At 40.8% G+C, this 21,330-nt stretch overlaps 1 protein-coding gene across 1 annotated transcript in view; it reads right to left on the bottom strand.

The window, feature by feature from the left end:
* Positions 1-21,330, bottom strand: part of plekhg4 (pleckstrin homology domain containing, family G (with RhoGef domain) member 4) — a 98,265-nt gene that overhangs the window by 37,377 nt on the left and 39,558 nt on the right. The window contains exons 2-15 of the mRNA XM_030126418.1: positions 19,956-20,153; positions 17,148-17,995; positions 16,247-16,715; positions 13,885-14,191; positions 13,321-13,500; positions 11,746-11,869; positions 11,577-11,670; positions 9,501-9,587; positions 9,312-9,428; positions 7,234-7,332; positions 4,835-4,983; positions 4,590-4,728; positions 3,296-3,418; positions 2,566-2,757 (exon numbers count right to left, since the gene is read on the bottom strand). Of these exons, the coding sequence (XP_029982278.1) occupies positions 2,566-2,757; positions 3,296-3,418; positions 4,590-4,728; positions 4,835-4,983; positions 7,234-7,332; positions 9,312-9,428; positions 9,501-9,587; positions 11,577-11,670; positions 11,746-11,869; positions 13,321-13,500; positions 13,885-14,191; positions 16,247-16,715; positions 17,148-17,995; positions 19,956-20,153 (3,126 nt within the window). The remainder of the gene's footprint in view (positions 1-2,565; positions 2,758-3,295; positions 3,419-4,589; positions 4,729-4,834; positions 4,984-7,233; positions 7,333-9,311; positions 9,429-9,500; positions 9,588-11,576; positions 11,671-11,745; positions 11,870-13,320; positions 13,501-13,884; positions 14,192-16,246; positions 16,716-17,147; positions 17,996-19,955; positions 20,154-21,330) is intronic.

Genomic DNA, 21,330 nt, shown 5'->3' on the forward strand with positions numbered 1-21,330 from the left:
AACTCTGAAACTTTACAGCAGCGATGTCTCATTTCAGTTCAGGTTCCAACCCAGGAGTGTTCTTCCTGTTTGTCATCTAATGTGGGATCTAATTGGCGTTTTGATAAAACAGAACTTATTGAAATGGTACCGAAAAACATGCGCTATGAGAAAGTTTGTGAACATTACTGAAAACACACAGAGCACAGACTGAACTGTTCTTCTACACAACATTTAAGGGGGGGTTTATTTCCCTATATGTGTCACTGACTGGTCCATGACTGATGATGGTTTGGGTTTATTTATTTATTTATTTATTTTCTCTTTGCATGTGAGTGTAGGCTACGCTGACTCCAGACCCCCGTACACCCCCGTAACCCCCCCACCTACAGTACAGGGTCGTGTGGTCACAGACAATCAGCCCTGACACCCCCTTCATGACACACAGACCTGAGTATAAAAGAATATTGACAGTTGACCCCCCCTCATCTCCCTCCTGGCCTCAATACAAGCTGTCAGATTCACCCGGAGACGATGACACGAAGTGGGGGGGTGGGGGTGGGGGGTTAATCCAGAACGCAGAGTGACAGAAGAAAAGGGAAAAGGCAGCCCCTGTTTCAGATTGGGTTTGAGTGCAGATGGACAGTTTAATGTTAAATGTTGTCAGATTTAAACAGTTTATCGCCCTCTGGTGGTGAGTTCGAGTCCTGAATAATAATTGGAAAAATGTCACATTAATGTATTTGATCTTTTTTTTAAAAATAATAATCTTATTATTATGGGTTATTTATTGGTAACTTTTTAAGGGGGGGGTATTGTTTTTTTTAAATTTTATTTTATTTTAGTATTTTTCTCAGTATTTTATAGTATTTATTAAATGCTGCTGACAATCAGGACCTGAGTACAGTGTTTCGTTTCTGTGTATTTTATGTGCTGAAATGATAAATAAAAATTAGAATCATTGAATCTTTTAGATATTAAATTCTGAACTCCAACGGTAAAATGTTAAACTCTTAATGTGAATGCCAGACGCCGAGGCCATGGCTGAAATCTGTCAGAACGGTTTCATGGACGTGCTTCGCTTCCTTCATGATATTATTTTTATTATTATTATTATTTGTAAATTATTGACTGGAGTGTGCACATGTTAGGCCCTGGAAAAGAACAAAACTCCTTAGACTCTAAAAGATCCTTCCAGTAGTTCCAATAGTTTGCGTCTGACATAGTTTTGGCTCAAAAAGGTTTGATGATTTAGACAAAAACTGTTAAATTACTCAAATTCCCAGTTTCTTTCAGCCATTATCCCCCACCCTTAGATAATTCAGACAGTGTGATGACACCTTGTACAGACAGACGGTATCATTTACTGTATAAACTGTAAAGGTCCTGAGGCAAAGGCTGAATTATGATATTGTGCTGGTTAAAGAACACTTCACTGACATGTCTTTTTGTGGAGCACTGGTCATACTAGGGAACATGTATGTGGACAAAAGTATGCGGACACGTTGAATTCAGGTGTTTCTTTTCTAACCAGGGTCTGGGATCCAAAACAATAATGACTAATGTCAGAATATAGTTTTATATTATGGGATAAATATCATTACATTGGTTAGTTTGGGTTAACTTATTATCTTTGTTTCCAAAATGACTCAGATGATTTGGACTGAATTTATATCAACATTAATTTAGTTTTTTTGTGTTTTTTTTTTTTTTATCCACGACTCTGATATTAAATGTTCTTCTTCTAAATTTGTATAATATTTTTCCTGCTCTGACTGTAAATAATAATTTTGTACTCCATCTAACCATCTACTTTCATCACATCTGACTGAGGAAGAAAAATCTACCATTAAACTTTAACCCTGTAAAGCCTGAACCATTAAATCATTGACAGAAAATTCCAGTTCTTTGAAACTGGAGTCTTTATTGGTCCTTCTGAACAACCAAAAAAAAATGTTTTTTCAAATATCAATTTTCATGTATGAGTTTCAATTTTGTTTCATATTTGATCCATCAGGTCTCAATGCTCAAATATCATTATTTTTGAACAAACAAAAACATAATATAACACAAATATGTCTAACACATTTTTAATTCCTTTTCTAAATGGTCCCAGTTCTTCCTCCTTCCTCATTAATGACAGTCTTGTAGTGTCACTGGAAAGGCCTCTGGTGAATGAACTCCTCCCCCTGGTGGATTATCTGTGTATTGCATGTACCTAATTGTACACGTCAGGTTTATGAAGAAAAAAAATATCACACTGATCATGTAGAGGGCTTCAAAACTCATGGATGTGATACAATTGGTGTTATAGGGTTAAAGAAATATTAATGTTCCTAAACTATATGGACATAAATATGTGGACACATCATGTCTACAGCTGTCAGATGTCCTAGAAACATTAATATTAATAATCAATAGGATATTTATCCCATAATATAAAACTATATTCTGACATTTGTCATTATTGTTTTGGATCCCAGACCCCTGTTAGAAAAGAAACACCTGGATTCAACAGGTCCACAGACATACTGTACATCTTCAGATAAAACCAACTCATTACTGAAGTGGACACGTGGATGGTACCTGGTCTAAGAAGCGGTAGAGTCGAACGGCCCGGTCGATGTTCTGGCCTGTGGCGTTGACCCGCTGGGAGAAGTCCTGAACCTGAGCCCAGAACGAATGAACTTTGACCTCGTAGACCTGGAGGTCCGATGAGGAGATGTTGTCCCAACGATCCAGACGACTCAGCAATGTTTCACCGCGTTGACACCAGTCCTGCACACACAAACGTTATCATGTATAATATACTGTTGATTGTCAATTTGTAATTAATTAATAAAGACAGACTATCATGATTAGGAGATATTACCACATTTATTAATGATTGTGTTTGCCGTAAAAATTTGAAGTGCATATAACTATTATAATTTGTATTAAAAAAGGTTGATTATGTTAATCTGATTGTGTGTGCAGTGACTAAAAAAGTGTGTGTGAATGGTTTGTACGGATGTTTTGTGTTATTGTAAAAATGTAAAAATTTTTTTTAAAAGTTTGTCCAAAAACACATTTATGTATGAAACTTCCCAAACATGAACAATCAATTTTTTTTAGATATGCTTAAACTAAGAAGCTTATTATTGTTATTCATTATTTCAGGAGAAGGGGTGGCGTTTATAAGTCCTACTTCCTCTCACTTCTTTTTGAACATGTATTTTATGACTCATATTTAAAGGCTTTGTTTGTTTCTTTTTTTTTTACATTCATATTCCAAATAAACAGTTCAGTCCATCATTTTGCTAAACCTTGGTCGTACATAGGCAGTGCTGTAGAACTCCTTGAAGTCCTGCTGTTTTTTGTTCATCAGGTCCAGGGAGTCCTCCGGCTCATCCAGACTCTTCAGACGAACCTCTCCGACCTGTTCCATCCATGTCTTCACCTGAAGGACACACACTATGAATGCACATGCACATATACGAGCACACGCATATATAAAAGCACATGTACATATACAAGAATATGCACATATACGAGCACATGCACATATACGAGCACATATGCGGTGTTTCTGATTAAGGTCCATTTATGGTCACTTCACGTATGTAAATAGGTTCATCTGTTTCAGGGTCAATGTCACTGCCTTTATCAGGGTTCGTACACATGTTTCAAGGTCAAATTCAAACACTTTTAAGGGTTATTTTCACTTTATCAAAGCTCCAGTTTTGCACTGTTTGCCTTAAATCCACACAAACCTGTAACCATAATTCAGTGCATTAACCCACGTATGTTTTGAACTACTGAATCTGACTCAGGGCTGATCTTTACAGACACTTAGAATTAAAGTACGGCCTTTTGATGGGACTGGGACGGAATACTATTTATATTTACAGTGTTTCCTGTGGAGTTGATCTGTTGGTGTGGCAGTGTAATGGGGGGTGGGCACGCACACAAGTCAGCCGGGGGGGTGGGGGAGTGCATGCATGCATTTTAGTCGGTGTGTGTGTGTGGACTTGGCCGCAAGCGCGCAGTTCGACTGGGCGAACTGCGATTCGGTCGGTAACGTTGGTTTCCGTCCTATTTATAATACTATGAGGGTACTATGGGCTCCCCCTGCAGAAGTGGAAGTGAAACTTTATGCTCATTTATCTTTTCCCTACCTCCTGAAGCTGCACAAACTTTCATTTGAGGGGGCAGGACATTAGTCCTGGCCTATTATATAATATACATATGTATAAGTCTAATGTGACGGTGATGATTTTTTTTTCTATGAAATGTTTGGTGTGGTGGCAAGGATTTTGCCGTGGTGCAGCGCCACGGCAAAACCTGTACCAGCAGAAACGCTGTATTTATATTCATTATTTATGCTTTGTACAGAATATATTTTTTATCCTGTGTTATTTTAGACTGTATTGTTATAATTGGATTTTTAGCATTATATTATATTGTCCTATCTGTGTTTCATTTTTAAATTGTTTGTCAACTGTTTATGTAATGTCCTGTTTTTATATTCTGACAGAAATACAGACATAATGGACGTGACTTCAATGTAGCACATGTCTGGGCCTTTAGCCTTCCCTCAGACAGACTGTACTGAGCATGCTCAGACTGACCTGGCCGAAGCCCTCCTCCAGGCCGCTGAACTCGATGATGAACTGGAGCTCCTGGGTTCTGGAGTTGGACAGAGTGACCAGGCGGTGCAGCAGCTCGTCCACCTGATCGTACAGACCGGACACGGCCTCCACTGCCGCCCTGCCGCGATGAAGACAGAGTGTATCATGGGAGGACGAAGACAACGTCCTGCTGATAGACTGAGTGTGTGTGTGTTTGTGTGTGTGTGTGTTTGTGTGTGTGTTACCTGTAATCTTCAGTCACACTGATGCTGCTCTCCTCTCTGCGGAGGCGTGACAGTGAGGCCCCGCCCTCCTGCTGTAATTGGACCAATCGGCTATCCTCAAGAATACTACGCATCACTGTCTTGTATTTGGACAGCAACCGCTCAGCATCCTGGGTAAGAGAGAGAAAGAGTTAAATTAAACGTGAACGATTTATTGGAGAAGGTTGGAGGCAGATCAGTAGTTTTAGTTTGGGCTCTTTTTTTTATAAATCGGTCCAGCTGCTTTTTGACACTGTAAAAAAATAAATAAAATAAGCAACAAAATTAACAAAAAAAAAGCCAAAGTGATCAATAAAATGAACAAAAATGAATAATAAATCAACAAAATAATAAGTAACATGAACAAAGTAAGACACAAACTGAACAAAATAAAAAAAAAAAAAAAAAAGAATTAAAAAAACAAAATGTAGGAAAATAAACAAAATAAGCAAATAAAATAATACCATGAAAAAGCATGCAAAAAAAAAATTGGCCAAAATGAAGTAAAAAAAAACAAACTAGTATTTGAATTTGTTTCCAGTCGTTTTAGTTTGGGCTCTTTTTTCTAAATCAGTCCAGCTGCTTTTTTGACACCTATTTAACTCCATATTTCAGTTCCACGGTCTTATTTTTCAAGTATTTTGCTCATTTTATTCTAATTTTCCAAGTTTTTGTACATTTTATCCGTGAATAATTGAGGTAAAACTGTATTTTACACCAATTATTGACATTTATTGACAGGATTAGTGGATCAACAGGTATTAAACAGTTTAGATCAGTAGATGGTTTAGGTTTTTAAGGGTTAACAGAATAAATACAGGGTTCTGGATGTTATGAAATGATGAATTCTCATTTTTTAAGCATTTTGCTAATTTTCTCCTCATTGTAGAAGTATCTGTTCATATTTATGCCATATTTCAAGGGTCTTTGGTTCATCTTTTTCTTATTTTTCAAGTATTTTGCTCATTTTATTCTCATTTTATGAGTTTTTGTACATTTCATCCAAGAATAATTGAGGTAAAACTACATTTTACACCAATTATTGACATTTATTGACAGGATTAGTGGATCAACAGGTATTAAACAGTTTAGATCAGTAGATGGTTTAGGTTTTTAAGGGTTAACAGAATAAATACAGGGTTCTGGATGTTATGAAATGATGAATTCTCATTTTTTAAGCATTTTGCTAATTTTCTCCTCATTGTAGAAGTATCTGTTCATATTTATGCCATATTTCAAGGGTCTTTGGTTCATCTTTTTCTTATTTTTCAAGTATTTTGCTCATTTTATTCTCATTTTATGAGTTTTTGTACATTTCATCCAAGAATAATTGAGGTAAAACTACATTTTACACCAATTATTTACATGTATTGACAGGATTAGTGGCTCAACAGGTATTAAACAGTTTAGATGAGTACATGGTTTTGGTTAAAGGTGGATGTTTGGGTCTTTCTGGGTTAAAAGAACAAAATGCCTCCATTTAAACTTAGTAATTAGTATATAAATATGTAATTAATGGTTAATAACACTATAATCTGAGTTACGTAAAGGCTGGTGTACAAACAGCCATTAGTTGCTTTTACACAAAACCTAACATTCTATTAATAATTGGAATAATAAGCCTGTTTCATAAAAAAAAAATGTAATAAAATAAAACTCTTATGTAACCCCCTAACATAATAATAATAATAATATAATCAAATTGTTGTCATTGACTGAAATAAACCTGTTCTTTATGTGGATGTTTGGCTCATGTGGTGGTAACATTAGATAATATGACGATTTTCCAGGAAGACAAACAAACAAAACTGTGTGTCTGTGTGATGTTTTCTGTTGGAAAATGATTTAACGCTTGAAACAATGAGTGATTCAAACAAGGTTGTGGAAAAAAAGAACTTGGAATCCATCAAACGTATTTAGTTTATTGAATTTTGTCAAGTTGGAAAATATAAAACCTGCTGTTGTCTTTGCAGCAGATGAGACTGTTCGCAGCATTTGGATCCACCGTGTACGTGCTGCAGATGTTTTAATCTGATTCAGTGTTTTGAAGAACGACACAAACACTGATTTTATTGGATTATTTTATTTAGTGTCTATTTAAAGTTACAGAACTAGAGAGTAAAATATGGTGAAATACAGCGACAGCATGTCTATGTAGGAGTCATAACAGGTGTATGTGTGTGTGTGTGTGTGTTTATATATGTGTGTATAAGTGTGTGTGCATGTATGTGTGTGTATATATATGTATGTGTGTATGTATATATGTGCATATGTGTATGTATGTGTGTGTGTGTGTGTGTATGTATGTGTGTGTGTATATATGTGTATAGGTGTGTCTGTATGTGTATGTATGTGTGTATAAATGTGTGTGTGTGTGTTACCTCAGTAGCAGAAGGCAGAGGTGTGGACTCCAGGATGTTGATGGTTTTCTGCAGCAGGTTAATGACGTCCTCACACTGATTGGTCAGATGTTCCACCCTCTGAACAACACAAATAAACAACCATGTCTCTTTAAAGGTGATTCCATTTCATTTTGTTTTGTAGTTTCAAATGTGCAGTTATTCTGTATTATTTTCTGTATTATTTGTACAGACCCAGTATTTGCTTTCCTTTGTTTCATAGTAATTTGATATTTCAAGCAGCCTTCTGCGAAATTAATTTCCTTGTCAGATCTGAAGAAAATCGGATCTTTTTTTTTTATCGGATGTTGTATAACAGGAGTCAGACTGATTTTAGTTCAGGCTCCGTATTCATCCAAATATGATCTGAAGCGGATCAGACCAGTGAAATACAAAGCATAATAACCTCTAAATAACTACTAATTTTCTGTGAAACAGTAAAATGACACTATGAAAAACATGACTAACCTGAAAGTTCTTTCAGAAAAATAAGGACAATTTCAACAATATCATGTCTCAGCTTATTATTAACACAACGTACAGATCCCAGTGGATCTACAAATACACAAAACATTTAATAATCGGCAGAATACTGATCCAATTACACTGGTTGGTTTTTCGTTATAAATTTCAGGTTCTTTTTATTTGTTCAGGTTATTCACATGTCATTCTGAAAAAATTTTATATTTTCATAATTTAATGTAACTTTTTTCACATTAATCCAAGGTGAACATTTGTTGTCATTACTTTTAAGTTATTATGTTATTGCTTTACTTGCCCCTGAACTAATACTAGTTCAACACCCTTGATGTTTAATGTGTTCAGTGTCATGTTTTGCACAAATTAATCTTGAGGACCAGATTGGACCCATCAGGGGTGGGGGGGGGGTGACAGTTCTGACCTGCGTGTCCTATGTTTAACATGCCTGTTGAATGGCAGTAGTTCAAACCCTTTTCTGTCTCACTAAGACGGGTGTCAAACACACGGCCTATGGGCCAAAACTGGCCCACTGAAGGGTCCAGTACGGCCCTAATGTGCAAAAATTACACTTAAGATATTAACAGTCAATGATGTGACTGAGAAGATGTTTTGACCATAAAATTAAATACTATATTTTTCATTTCCATGTCTGTTATTATATGTTTTGTGCATCTGTAGATCCACTGTGATCTGTACATTATAATGAACATGTATAGATGATAAACTGAGGCAGAATATTGGTACAATTAACCTTATTTTTCTTTCAGGTTGTTCATGTTATTCACATTTTTTGTGAAATGGATGGTTCCATTTTAGTTTATTTGCACTAAAACAAATATACAAATGTGGAGTTGTTATCATTTATAGCAGTGTTTTTCAACCGCGGGGTCACTTGGAATTCAAATGGGGTCACCTGAAATTTCTAGTAACTGATAAAAATAAAAAAATAAAAAAACAAAAAAACTTACAAATCAAAAATCTGTGTTGAGTTGACAGAGCCAATCCCAATCCATAGCAGACAAACTGAGTGTGAAACTGCAGCACTGTGGTTCTGTTTATCTGTCAAATGTTCATTGTGGTCGGTTTCAGATGCTGCAGCTCTTTCATAATTCATAGTTTGAGTTCTTGTTTGTTCAGTATTAATTGTCAGCCTTGTAAATCCACGCTGGACTGACTGTACATATCCTGACCAAGGAAAATCAAATGCTCCCTTTGTGCAGTAATCTACACCTGGCTTTTCTGCCTCCGTCCACAATAATATACATTATATAGACTAAATGTCATCTAAAATTAACCTGTATTTGAAACATAGTATAGAAAACTATTACAGGATCAAAAACAAATTAATTTGAGCAAAAAAAATGTCTGTGTTTTGAATGTCTGGGGTCGACCGAAATTTGTGATGTTAAAACGGGGTCAGGAGAAAAAAAAGGTTGGACACAGATTATTGTATTATTATTTTACTGGTTCTGATGCACTTTAGTTTATATTAGACTGAATGTGGAACCTGAGCTAAACTGTGTTCGACATCCCTGGCCTGACCTCAGACCTGTTCAGTTCATAAAAGTGTGTGAACTGACCGATCGGTAACAGAGCCAGCTGCTCTGACTGAAGCTGAACGATCCCCCGTACTCAGGTGGAAGATGCCGGAGCTCCACATGCTTCTGCACCGACTTCAGGGAACTCAGAACCTCCACCTGCACGAAACACAGAGGATGAACGGACGGTCCAAACAGCTGTGGGGGGAGTGAGCAGGTGTTGGGTTTTACCTGAACAGCTGAGGGTTTGTCCAGACGCACAGATGAATCCTTGTTCATTAGGAGGAACACAGTGTGGATGGAACCAGGGATGTTCTCCTAAACACACACCACATCATTCCATCATCTTTACCATCAATATTAAGTTACTGGGATATTTGTCCTGTAACCTTCCAGATTTATGCATTTCAGACTTAAAAATGTTAAATAAAAATCTGAACCTTAGTAAAGTAGAAGGTGGATGTAAACATGGAGGACACGCCTTTGGGGACAGACTGGATTAAAGGTAGAGTCTGTTTTGAATGTTACTGCCAGGTTCATGGGGGGTTAGTGTGTCAGTAAAACAGGTCAAGTCAGAACTAAAACACACACATGAACAAACCAGTCTGACTTTTACCGACACGTTTCACACAAACAATCTGACTCCATATCTGTGGGTCATTTGATAGCGCTGACTTTTATTACCATATTCATTTCAGTTCACGTTTTGGGACTGCAGTTTGTCACCATCAAAAGGAGGTCAACGCTGCTGTAACTTCAACTAAAACTAGACTGAGATGATTCTTCATGCGTCAGTTACATTTGAAACTGCATTTGTATTCAATCAGACCCATCGGTGTTAATCCTGCTTTTGACGTGAATTTAAGAAGGAGGAAGGAAGGATTAAAAAACCTGTAACGACTGTAACGAAAGGCAACATGAACAATATGTGGACATTTAGATGCCCTTTTACTACGGCAGGAAATGGAAAAATCTAAAATACCTTTACGAACAACTAGAACATGACCTTTTAGTCACAGTTACGCAAGTTTGGAAAACTGGGCCTCTTCTGTCGCCATCCTCTATTACTGCGAGGTCACGAAAGGATAATAATAATGATAATAATAATAATAATAATAAGAAGAAGAATAACTAGAAAAGCACTTGGAGAGCGCAGACCTCCGGCAAGGCAAATCAGTTTTTCCCACATTTGCTCATATTCCCTCCGCTCTTTCACCACAGCATGAACATGCTCACAGCACGTTGCATTCCAAGCATCTGGTGTTGTGACTTCATGTATCAGCCATAAACAATAGTCAATCAAAGGGTTCCACCTGTCAATCATCACACTATACTTCTGATCAAAATTATTAAATGTTAATATAATCAAAATAAATCATAAATAACAACACTTTTTTTCCATCAAGTGTATTTAATGTTTTAATGCCTCTGGACATCAAATTTAATGCTTTTTAATGGCCTTAATTTTCACAAAATCTATTTAATGACTTTTAATGCTTTTTAATAACCTGCAGAAACCATGTTGTTTATTTATCATTGTGAGTTTTCACAAGAAGTCATTCCATAAACATGTTGTTGAACATAAATATCTGTTGTTATGGATCTAGAATGCTTGTTACCCCTCTGTCCCGTACCAAATTCTAAAATGAAAGTCCATATACAGAGTGGGGAAGCAAAATTTACAATGAACATTTAGTTGTTTTTTCTCAGCAGGCACTACGTCAATGGTTTTGAAACTAAACATATATTGATGTCATAATCATACCTAACACTATTATCCATACCTTTTCAGAAACATTTGCCCATATGAGTAATCAGGAAAGCAAACGTCAAAGAGTGTGTGATTTGCTGAATGCACTCGTCACACCAAAGGAGATTTCAAAAATAGTTGGAGTGTCCATAAAGACTGTTTATAATGGAAAGAAGAGAATGACTATGAGCAAAACTATTACGAGAAAGTCTGGAAGATACTATTAAAGAAGAATGGGAGAAGTTGTCACCCGAATATTTGAAGAACACTTGCGCAAGTTTCAGGAAGCGCGTGAAGGCAGTTATGGAGAAAGGAGGAGGACACATAGAATAAAAACATTTTCTATTATGTCAATTTTCTTGTGGCAAATAAATTCTCATGACTTTCAATACACTAATTGGTCATACACTGTCTTTCAATCCCTGCCTCAAAATATTGTAAATTTTGCTTCCCCAACCTGTATGACTTCTATCAGTGATCAATAGGAACTATACAAATATATGGAACCATTTCCATGTTATAAACCGATACATTATGTTTCTTTACTGTGAACTGACCTGCAGCGACCTGAAGGCGGCGAACAGGGCGGGGGCAGGGGGGGCTCGGCGGGCGTCCACCAGAACGGTCAAACCCAGCGCAGCCACGTCCTTCCTGCTCCACAGAGGAAGTGATATCAGAACCGGTACGACCACATGAGTGGGAGGTGTGTTTGGTGGAGGTTTGTACCTGAGGGTGGAGGTGTAGTAGAGCAGCAGGCGGAGGAGCTCGGCGCTGTCACAGTCTGGGTTGGACCACACGGCGTTTCTGGTGCAGACCGTCAGCAGCGCTCGGCCACTTCTGTCCCTGGTTCCTACGACGACACAAAGGTCCATATGTTAGTTCATTAGCAGAACTTTACCAGGAACATTAACTTCATCTGACCTTGGCATGTTTCCACTGAAGTTACCCAGGTAAAAAAGTTTCCCTTAACCCCAAATGATCCCTGAAAAAAGTTCCTGGTACTAGGATCGGACTTTTCAGATTGCCCAGAATTCTTGGGGGCGGGACTGTGTACAGAGGAATGCTGATTGGTGGAGCACTCTTGCAGCGCTCCACCCTTACGTTCAGCCAGTGTGTGGCTGCAAACTTGTTCATTTGAGTTTTGATCATTTGGAAGATGGAGCAAAAGAAGAGAAACTACTAGAGGTGGATGGACGATGATGTCCATTTGCTGAATACACTCTTGTGAGTGTTTAACCTCCTCAGACCCAGCTATGGGTTTCACAGCTTTATAAAAAAAACAAAAAACTGTCCACTCCAAAGGACAAATTTCTTTAAAAAAATCAGTGTAATTTCACCAATATTCTGTCTCAGTTTATCATTTACACATGTACATTATAACATACAGATCACAGTGGATCTACAAATACATGAAACATTTAATAACAGACTGAATATTGGAACAATTACTCTTCTTTTAAGACATTTCATGTTATTCATATTTGTTCGGGTTATTCACATTTTTGGTAAAAGAAGAGTTCGGAGAGTTCGAGAACTCTTCTTCTTCTCTTGTTGTAACATCCATCAACATCCATTTTTTTTAAAAATTCACGTTACTCTAGTTGTGCAAAAAAGTCTCTCCATTGCAGTTTTGCGTGATATACCAATTTCACTACGCCTGAAAAACCACCAAGAAAAACGACAGTTTTGGCGAAATTGTCATTTTTCCACTGGTCAAATTTTAACGAAGTGCCTCTGTCCTCAGTCCTGTGGGACTACCTTTGTCCTGTGTCTATTTCCTCAGGTCCAGTCAGTGTCCTGGTTCTGTCCTGTGTGGACTGGTAACCTGTCCCCCTACTGACACAGGACTGTGGACAGAACCATCACTCATGGGTCTATCCAGGTCCAAGACAAGGACAGGGGACCAGGTACCAGAGGCTGAATTTTGCCTATTCACACTTTGAGTTTCATCATGCAGACAAACAACATAAAACATGGTGACTGTTTTGTCTCATATGAGGAATTTGCCGGGTTTTTGATGAATATAAATCAGCCACTGGGACAATGTTCAGAGTGCAGAATTTGGATCATTTGATTGGCTCTGTGGAAATAGACAAATCTATATTTCGTGCCACAGTACTGTCGCAGTAGCCATTGCCAGATTTTTATGCTTAAGTTATATTCACACAATTTGAGGGTCAATGGAAAAGTGACTAGTGACGAACCTATTTACATATGTAAAGTGCATGTGAATGGAGCTAAATAAATTCCTGGTAATAAAAGTTCCTGTGAATGTTGGTGGGAAAGGGTGTTTGTTCTCACCAGGCAGACACAGAACTCCAGACCTCAGCAGTATTTTATAGAAGCCCAGTTGAACAGAGTAGGTGCGCGGTGTTCGGACTGACTGGACTGGCTGTGAAGAGGACACTGGTGGTTCTGGTTCTGGTTCTGTTGGACTGGGACAAGTGGACAGACTGACCTGTGACTGGGCAGCACTGGGACCTGAAGACAGAAAACACACAGTCTCATCCACAACACTCTGGAAAATATACATGTAAATGTACTTTTAAAAGGCAAACAGTGAAGGGGAGTCTTGAAGCAGATTCAGTTCATACTCAGAGAAAAGTAACGTTCGAAAAAAAAAAAACAAGACTACGGAGGTTTGGAAGGAGGAGGCGGGGGTACTCCACATCCAATCAGGTGTTTTAGAGTTAGAACAGGAAATGGAAAGTCAGTAGATTATTACGAGTGAAGAGGTCGAAGAGGGTGAAAAAGGAGGAGAAAAAGGAGGAGCAGAATTGGTTAAAAGGAGGTGGAGGAGTAGGAGGAGGTGATGCATGAGGAGCAGGAGGGGGAAGGGGAGTGAGGAGAAACGGGTGTGTGTACCTTCAGTGTGAAGCTCTGCAGATGTTCCCCCACCAACCTCCTCACAGCTCTGATCCTCCTCCTCCACATCCTCTGGGCCACTCCTCCTCCCCCTCCTCCTCCTTCTCTTCTTCTGCTCCTTCACTCCATGGTTTTTAAGGCCATTTTCTGACTCCTCATATGGATCCAAGTGGACGCCGTTCTCCTCAGAGTGTGTGTGCTGTGTTTGTGTGTCCTCAGAGTGTGTGTGTTGTGTTTGCGTGTCCTCAGAGTGTGTGTGCTGTGGTTGTGTGTCCTCAGAGTGTGTGTGTTGTGTTTGTGTGTCCTCGGAGTGTGTGTGTTGTGGTTGTGTGTCCTCAGAGTGTGTGTGTTGCGTGTCTGTGTCCTCAGAGTGCATGTGTTGTGTTTGTGTGTCCTCAGAGTGTGTGTGTTGTGTGTCCTCAGAGTGTGTGTGTTGTGGTTCTATGTCCTCAGAGTGTGTGTGTTGTGTTTGTGTGTCCTCAGAGTGTGTGTGTTGTGCTTGTGTGTCCTCAGAGTGTGTGTGTTGTGTGTCCTCAGAGTGTGTGTGTTGTGGTTGTATGTCCTCAGAGTGTGTGTGTTGTGTGTCTGTGTCCTCAGAGTGTGGGTGTTGTGTTTGTGCATTCTCAGAGTGTGTGTGTTGTGTGTCTGTGTCCTCAGAGTGTGTGTATTGTGTTTGTGCATCCTCAGAGTGTGTGTGTTGTGTGTCTGTCTCCTCAGAGTGTGTGTGTTGTGTTTGTGTGTCCTCACAGAATGTATCTTTTGCTTCTGACTCTGTTAAGTGTGTGTGTTGTGTTCTCACCTCCTCATTGTGTGTTTGTTGTGTTTCTACCTCATTATGGGGTGTGTGTTGTGTTTCTGACTCTGCTGAGTTTGCATGTTGTGTGTCTGTCTCCTCATAGCGTGTATGTTGTATATCTGTCTCCTCAGTGTGTGTATGTTGCGTGTCTGTCTCCTCATAGCGTGTATGTTGTGTATCTGTCTCCTCAGTGTGTGTATGTTGCGTGTCTGTCTCCTCATAGCGTGTATATTGTGTATCTGTCTCCTCAGTGTGTGTATGTTGCGTGTCTGTCTCCTCATAGCGTGTATGTTGTGTATCTGTCTCCTCAGTGTGTGTATGTTGCGTGTCTGTCTCCTCATAGCGTGTATGTTGTGTATCTGTCTCCTCAGTGTGTGTATGTTGCGTGTCTGTCTCCTCATAGCATGTATGTTGTGTATCTGTCTCCTCAGTGTGTGTATGTTGCTTGTCTGTCTCCTCATGGTGTGGATGTTGCATTTCTGACTCTGGTGAGTTTGTTTGTTGCAGGTTTGCCTCAGTGAGTATGTGTTGTGTATGTTGTGTGTCCGTCTCCTCATGGTGTGTGTGTTGTGTGTCCATGTCCTCAGTGTGTGAAGGTTGTGTGTCCGTCTCCTCATGGTGTGTATGTTGTGCGTCCGTCTCCTCATGGTGTGTATGTTGTGTGTCCGTCTCCTCAGTGTGTGTATGCTGTGTGTCCGTCTCCTCAGGTTGTGTATGTTGTGTGTCCGTCTCCTCAGGTTGTGTATGTTGTGTGTCCGTCTCCATAGTGTGTGTATGTTGTGTGTCTGTCTCCTCAGTGTGTGCATGTTGTGTGTCTGTCTCCTCAGTGTGTGCATGTTGTGTGTCTGTCTCCTCAGTGTGTGCATGTTGTGTGTCTGTCTCCTCAGTGTGTGTATGTTGCGTTTCTGCCATGTCATAGTACATGTGTTGTGTATTTTCTTCCACATTGTGTGTATATGTCATGTCTGCCTCTTCGTGGTGTGTACAGTGTGTTTGTGCCTCAGTGTGTGTGTGTTGTGTGTCTGTCTCCTCAGTGTGTGTGTGTTGTGTGTCTGCCTCCTCAGTGTGTGTGTGTTGTGTGTCTGCCTCTTCATGGTGTGTGTGTGTGTCTGTCTCCTCAGTGTGTGTGTGTTGTGTGTCTGCCTCCTCGGTGTGTGTGTGTTGACTTTGTGCCTCAGTGTGTGTATGTTGTGTGTCTGTCTCCTCGGTGTGTGTGTGTTGTGTGTCTGCCTCCTCAGTGTGTGTGTGTTGACTTTGTGCCTCAGTGTGTGTGTGTTGTGTGTCTGTCTCCTCAGTGTGTGTGTGTTGTGTGTCTGCCTCCTCAGTGTGTGTGTGTTGTGTGTCTGCCTCAGTGTGTGTGTGTTGTGTGTCTACCTCCTCAGTGTGTGTGTGTTGTGTGTCTGTCTCCTTAGTGTGTGTATGTTGTGTGTCTCTGTCCTCACAGTGTGTGTTTGTATCTGAGAGCTGATCAGTGTTTGATGCTCCTCCTCCCCTTTCTTCTTCTTCTCTTATTTCCGTCACATGTGGCTCCTCTCTGTTTTCTTGACTCTGTTGTACAACTATGACCTGAACCTCCTCTTCCACCTCCACCTCTTCATCATCCTCATCCAACTCCTCTCCATCTTCCTCCTCCTCTTCCTCAGAGTATAAAACTTCATCTTTCGTGCTTCCTGTCTTTCCAACATCTACATTCATCTTTCCTTGTATGTTGTCTAAGTCTTCCACCTCCACCTTCTCGTCTACACCTTCATCCATTAATTCTACTATCTCCTCCTCCTCTTTCCCTCCCTGCTCTGTGCACATTTCAGTTTCTAGATTCTTACTCCTCCCTGACTCCGTACCTTCTGTCTGCTCCCATTCACATCTGGACGTATCTCCATCTCCAGGTGGAGACACAGAGAAGGAGGAGGAGGGTGAGGAGACGGGAGCGATGGGGGTGAGTATGACAGCTCCGTCAGGGCCCAGGTCCAGGTCCAGGTTCTCCTCCAGGAGCCTGGAGCAGAAACTGGTGTGGGAACTAATGTCAGAGGATGGTCTAAAGGCAGCAGCAGAGAGCGTGTGAGCGGTCAGAGGTGTGTGTGTGTTAGCGGTCAGAGGTGTGTGTGTGTTAGCGGTCTGAGGTGTGTGTATGTTAGCGGTCTGAGGTGTGTGTGTGTTAGCAGTCTGCAGTGTGTGTGTGTTCGTTATCTGAGGTGTGTGTATGTTCGTTATCAGAGTTGTGTGTGTGTTCGTTATCAGAGGTGTGTGTGCGGTGGTGTGTGTGTTAGCAGTCTGAGGTGTGTGTGTGTTAGCAGTCTGAGGTGTGTGTGTGTTCGTTATCTGAGGTGTGTGTGCGGTGGTGTGTGTGTTAGCGGTCTGCGGTGTGTGTGTGTTCGCTATCTGAGGTGTGTGTGCGGTGGTGTGTGTGTTAGCGGTCTGCGGTGTGTGTGTGTTAGTGGCCTGCAGTGTGTGTGTGTTAGCGGTCTGCGGTGTGTGTGTGTTCGCTATCTGAGGTGTGTGTGCGGTGGTGTGTGTGTTAGTGGTCTGTGGTGTGTGTGTGTTAGCGGTCTGCAGTGTGTGTGTGTTAGTGGCCTGCAGTGTGTGTGCGTTAGCGGTCTGAGGTGTATGCGTGTTCGTTATCTGAGGTGTGTGTGCGCTGGTTCTGGCTCGGTGCTGCTGGCTGATGGACTGGGTTAAGGAGCCTTTCTGGGGGGAGAACCGGGGCAGTGGCAGCTCCGTCAGCTCCACATACTCCCCCTCTGAGTCTGACTCCTCGCTGCTCGTTTGATTGGCTTTCACAGATGATGGGAGGAGCTTATTGTCCTGCGTTACAGAGCGGTCGTGTGACGTATTGATTAACATATTCCCGTCCTTTCCGGGGGTCTCTTTGTGGTCTTTCAGCGCCATCCTGGGCCGGGTCATGAACTGCGGGTAGACCAGGTCCTCCCAAGGGACCCTGAAGACGTCCCCGTGGGAGGACAGGAGGCAGCGCTCCATCCGGGACGCTCCCCGCCGCTCCCTGTCCCTGTTGACAGAGTCCAGCCAGGACATACTGAAGAGCGAGCGCAGGGCTATGTCCGACACCTCCTGCTCCTCCACATGGCGGCCGCCGGCGGACAGGCTGCACACCAGTAGGTGAGGGGAGGAGCCGACGCCGCCCCTGCAGGAGGCGCTGTGACCTCGAGGCTTGGGAGGAGGAGGAGGAGGAGATATGAGCAGGTAGAAGTCTCCTGGACGGAGGAGGCGCTGGTCCAGGTGACAGAGCTGGACCACTATTCTGTCATGGATGCACAGCGGCCAGCCTTCATGACGAAACAGCAGTCCACAGTACGGAGACTGGAGGGAAAACAGGAGGAGAGCAAATAAATACAAGACATACAAGCAAAATTTAACAGATTTAAAAAATATATACTGAAGAAAAACAGTCATACTGAGTGAGTCTAAAGCACAAAGAAATGGTGCAAAGGTAAAATGGTGCAAATGAAACTAAAAAAGCTTGTTGACTGAACAACACGTAGCTGCTATCCATAAAATAAAACACACAACTTTGTTTTTCGTAGTGCTGCCGCCTTTAGTCGACAAACCTATCAAAGTACAAAGCTGTATGACCTATAGAGTTAATATGAACTTTTCAATATTTATTTATGTCAGGTTATACTTTTTGTTCTATTACATAATGTTATTTCCCTCATATTGTACAGGCTTATTAAATGCTTTACGAGAATATGCTGACCTTCACAAATTCTCGACCCTCATAAAGCGGATTAGAGCTACCATGCTGAGGTTCAAAATGTCAAAAAACACTGGTCAGTGTTAAATCAACTCTACTTTTTCTCTGACAGTCTACACATACATATACAACTCAACTATTTAATAGTTTATTAATAAGTAATAAATTAATAATAGTAATAATAGTAATAATAATAGTAATAAATTAACATGTGTGTTTCCATATAATCTTATACTGGGTTATTCTTTAGGAATACCTCCATTTTATACACAATCATTCCACATAAACCTCCGATTTTTACAGTAAAACAGGGTCAAATGTAGTATCAACATATGATATTGGGATTCCAAGGGTTAAATGAGTAAAATATGGCACACAACCTTTAAAACAATATTAGAAATGTAGTACCACTGGATAAAAGAACATTTACTTTACTTATTAAAAGTGTTAAATTTTCTGATTTTTGTTTAGTTGAACTACCACTGTCAAAAGAGAAGCTCTGTTTGATGTTTTGTATGCTGTTTTTGTGTTTGTTTTGAATTAAAATGGTACAGATATGTAAAGGAGGGTAAATTGTAACTGAAGTGAATGCTGTGCTTTATGATTGTAAACCTCAATAAAAAACATTCTGGCAAAAAATAAAGAAGTGTTAAATGCAATATTTGTTCAAAGTGCACACATCCCTGCACCACTGTGTGAGTCACAGACGTCCTGCTGACGTGCCTTTGACTCCACAGCCTGTGATTGATTAAGGTGTGTGGGTGAGGCCCCGCCCACTCAGGTGACTGACAATGCAGCAGAGTCACTTGAACCAAACATGACACATCAGAGAACCACGCAGGTGTTTCACAGACAAGAACAGACATGAGCAGACGAAGACAGAGGATGAGACAGAGTGAGTGGGTGGGTGTGGGGGGGTCCGGAATCAAAAAAAGAATCAGTGAGAGTCACAGCCAGTCCTTTATCATCAAACGTGGTATCAAATAAAACCACTGAAGACAGAGGTCAAAATAACAACTACACACAGAAAATAAAGGAAAGGTTCTGTTCCTGAATGTTTAATAACAGAGGTGAACATGTACGATGACTTAACCATACATTTGAAGAACTAAGAGAAAATTAGCTCATATTAAAGGGCTAATATTTGTTTAAACCCACTTTTCTTAGTCTGTGGTTCATTTCTTTGTGTATTTGGACCCTAATAGTTCATAGTTTGAATCTGAACCCTCCAGCTGCCGCTAAACTATCTTTATATTCAATTGGACAAAAATCCAGTGGATTTCTCCAACCTGTTTGAATTCTTGTTTAATTACTTTCGTCTATAACTAGTTCCATCTCCACATTTGCACATATAAGGTCCAGACTTCAGACGATCATTTCTCCAGTATTTCTCCATAATTGTTTGTCAGCAGCAGCGGTTGTAGTCCAGCCTGAAAATATGTCCAAACTTGGAGCTCATTACCCAAAATGTTCAGTTGTTGGTTGAACGGGACAGAGCAGCACAACTGACAACCTGGAGGGGCATCAGACTCATCAGCGTCAGACTGACGGACACTCAGTACTCACACAGGCATCTTGCTGGAGGTTCTGTAAGAATTGCTTTGCCGGCAGCAGGAAGTGGATCAGGTAGCGGAGCCCGTCTCCTCGGTAACAGCGCTCCACCACGTTGAGGACCTGACAGAGGACAGTGGGGGACGTGGCCTGGAAGGGCGGGTAGAGGGCTGACAGCGCCGTCTGGATGCACCGGTCCAAGGATTCAGAGTCCTGTCACAGACAAAGGTCAGTACGGTACGATATGATACGATACAGTACGATATGATATACTTTATTGATCCCAAACTGGGTAACTGTAGTGTAGTGCAGCAGCAGCAGCATGGCAGACAGTAAAAACAGAATATAAGAATAACTAGAAAAGCACTTGGAGAGCACAGACAGCCAGATCAGTCTGTGGGTCACATGACACGGCATTGTCGGTGCCTGAAACGGTATTTTTGGAGAACGGGTCCCAGAGCGTAAACATGTCCCAGCTCCGCCCTGGTGTTGGCGTATGGATAGGCACAACACCACTGTATGGAAACCATGACGCCATAGGATCATGTGACCAGAAGAAGAAAACCCCAGACGGAACCTCCTGCACATGCTCAGTGCATTCTTCTGTGGTTTGAGTGTATCCTGCCATAGGCTCTGTCTGTGTTTGTGTACAGCGCCACATATAGGTGTGGCACACGTATTACACCAGTTTAACCCAGTTTGACCGTTTCCACCTGGACGCAGATATTTATGGAAACCATACGTATATGGACAACAAACTTTTAGAATCTGCAAAAGAAAAATACCAGGAGTATTGTCATGGGTAACTGGTCCCCGGTCCTTGTCCTAGACCTGGATAGGCCCATGTGTGATGGTTCTGTCCACAGTACTGTGTCAGCAAGTGGACTGGGTACCAGTCTACACAGGCCAGAACCAGGACACTGATTGGACCTGAGGGACAGAGACACATGACAAAGGTAGTCCAACAGGACTGAGGACAGACACACTTCGTAAAAATTTGCCTAATGGAAAAATGACAATTTCACCAAAACTCTAGACACTTTGAGGAAAAAAAAAAAATGTGGAAAAAGTCTCTCTGAGAACTCCTGGAGGTCTAGGACAGACTTTCAGCTGCAAAACTCATTTCTCATGGCAACAGGAAGAAGCAACAATGATTAATATCCATGTTATTTTGACAATCAATCTGAGTACACACCTAAAGACAAGCAGAAACATTTTCAGAGCTGAAACAGCGCAGATGAAACTGAATCCTATCATCATGTTTCAGTCAGAGCAGCACAAACACAGAACATTACACAGCACACTCAACTAATTATTCATGACCACAGGTTTATTGACAAATTGCCTGAAACCAGTGAAGACTGACATTTTTCTGAGTAACGTAATGTTC

The sequence above is a fragment of the Sphaeramia orbicularis genome, chromosome 3 (genome assembly GCF_902148855.1).
Source record: "Sphaeramia orbicularis chromosome 3, fSphaOr1.1, whole genome shotgun sequence".
In the NCBI taxonomy this organism is placed as follows: Eukaryota; Metazoa; Chordata; class Actinopteri; order Kurtiformes; family Apogonidae; genus Sphaeramia; species Sphaeramia orbicularis.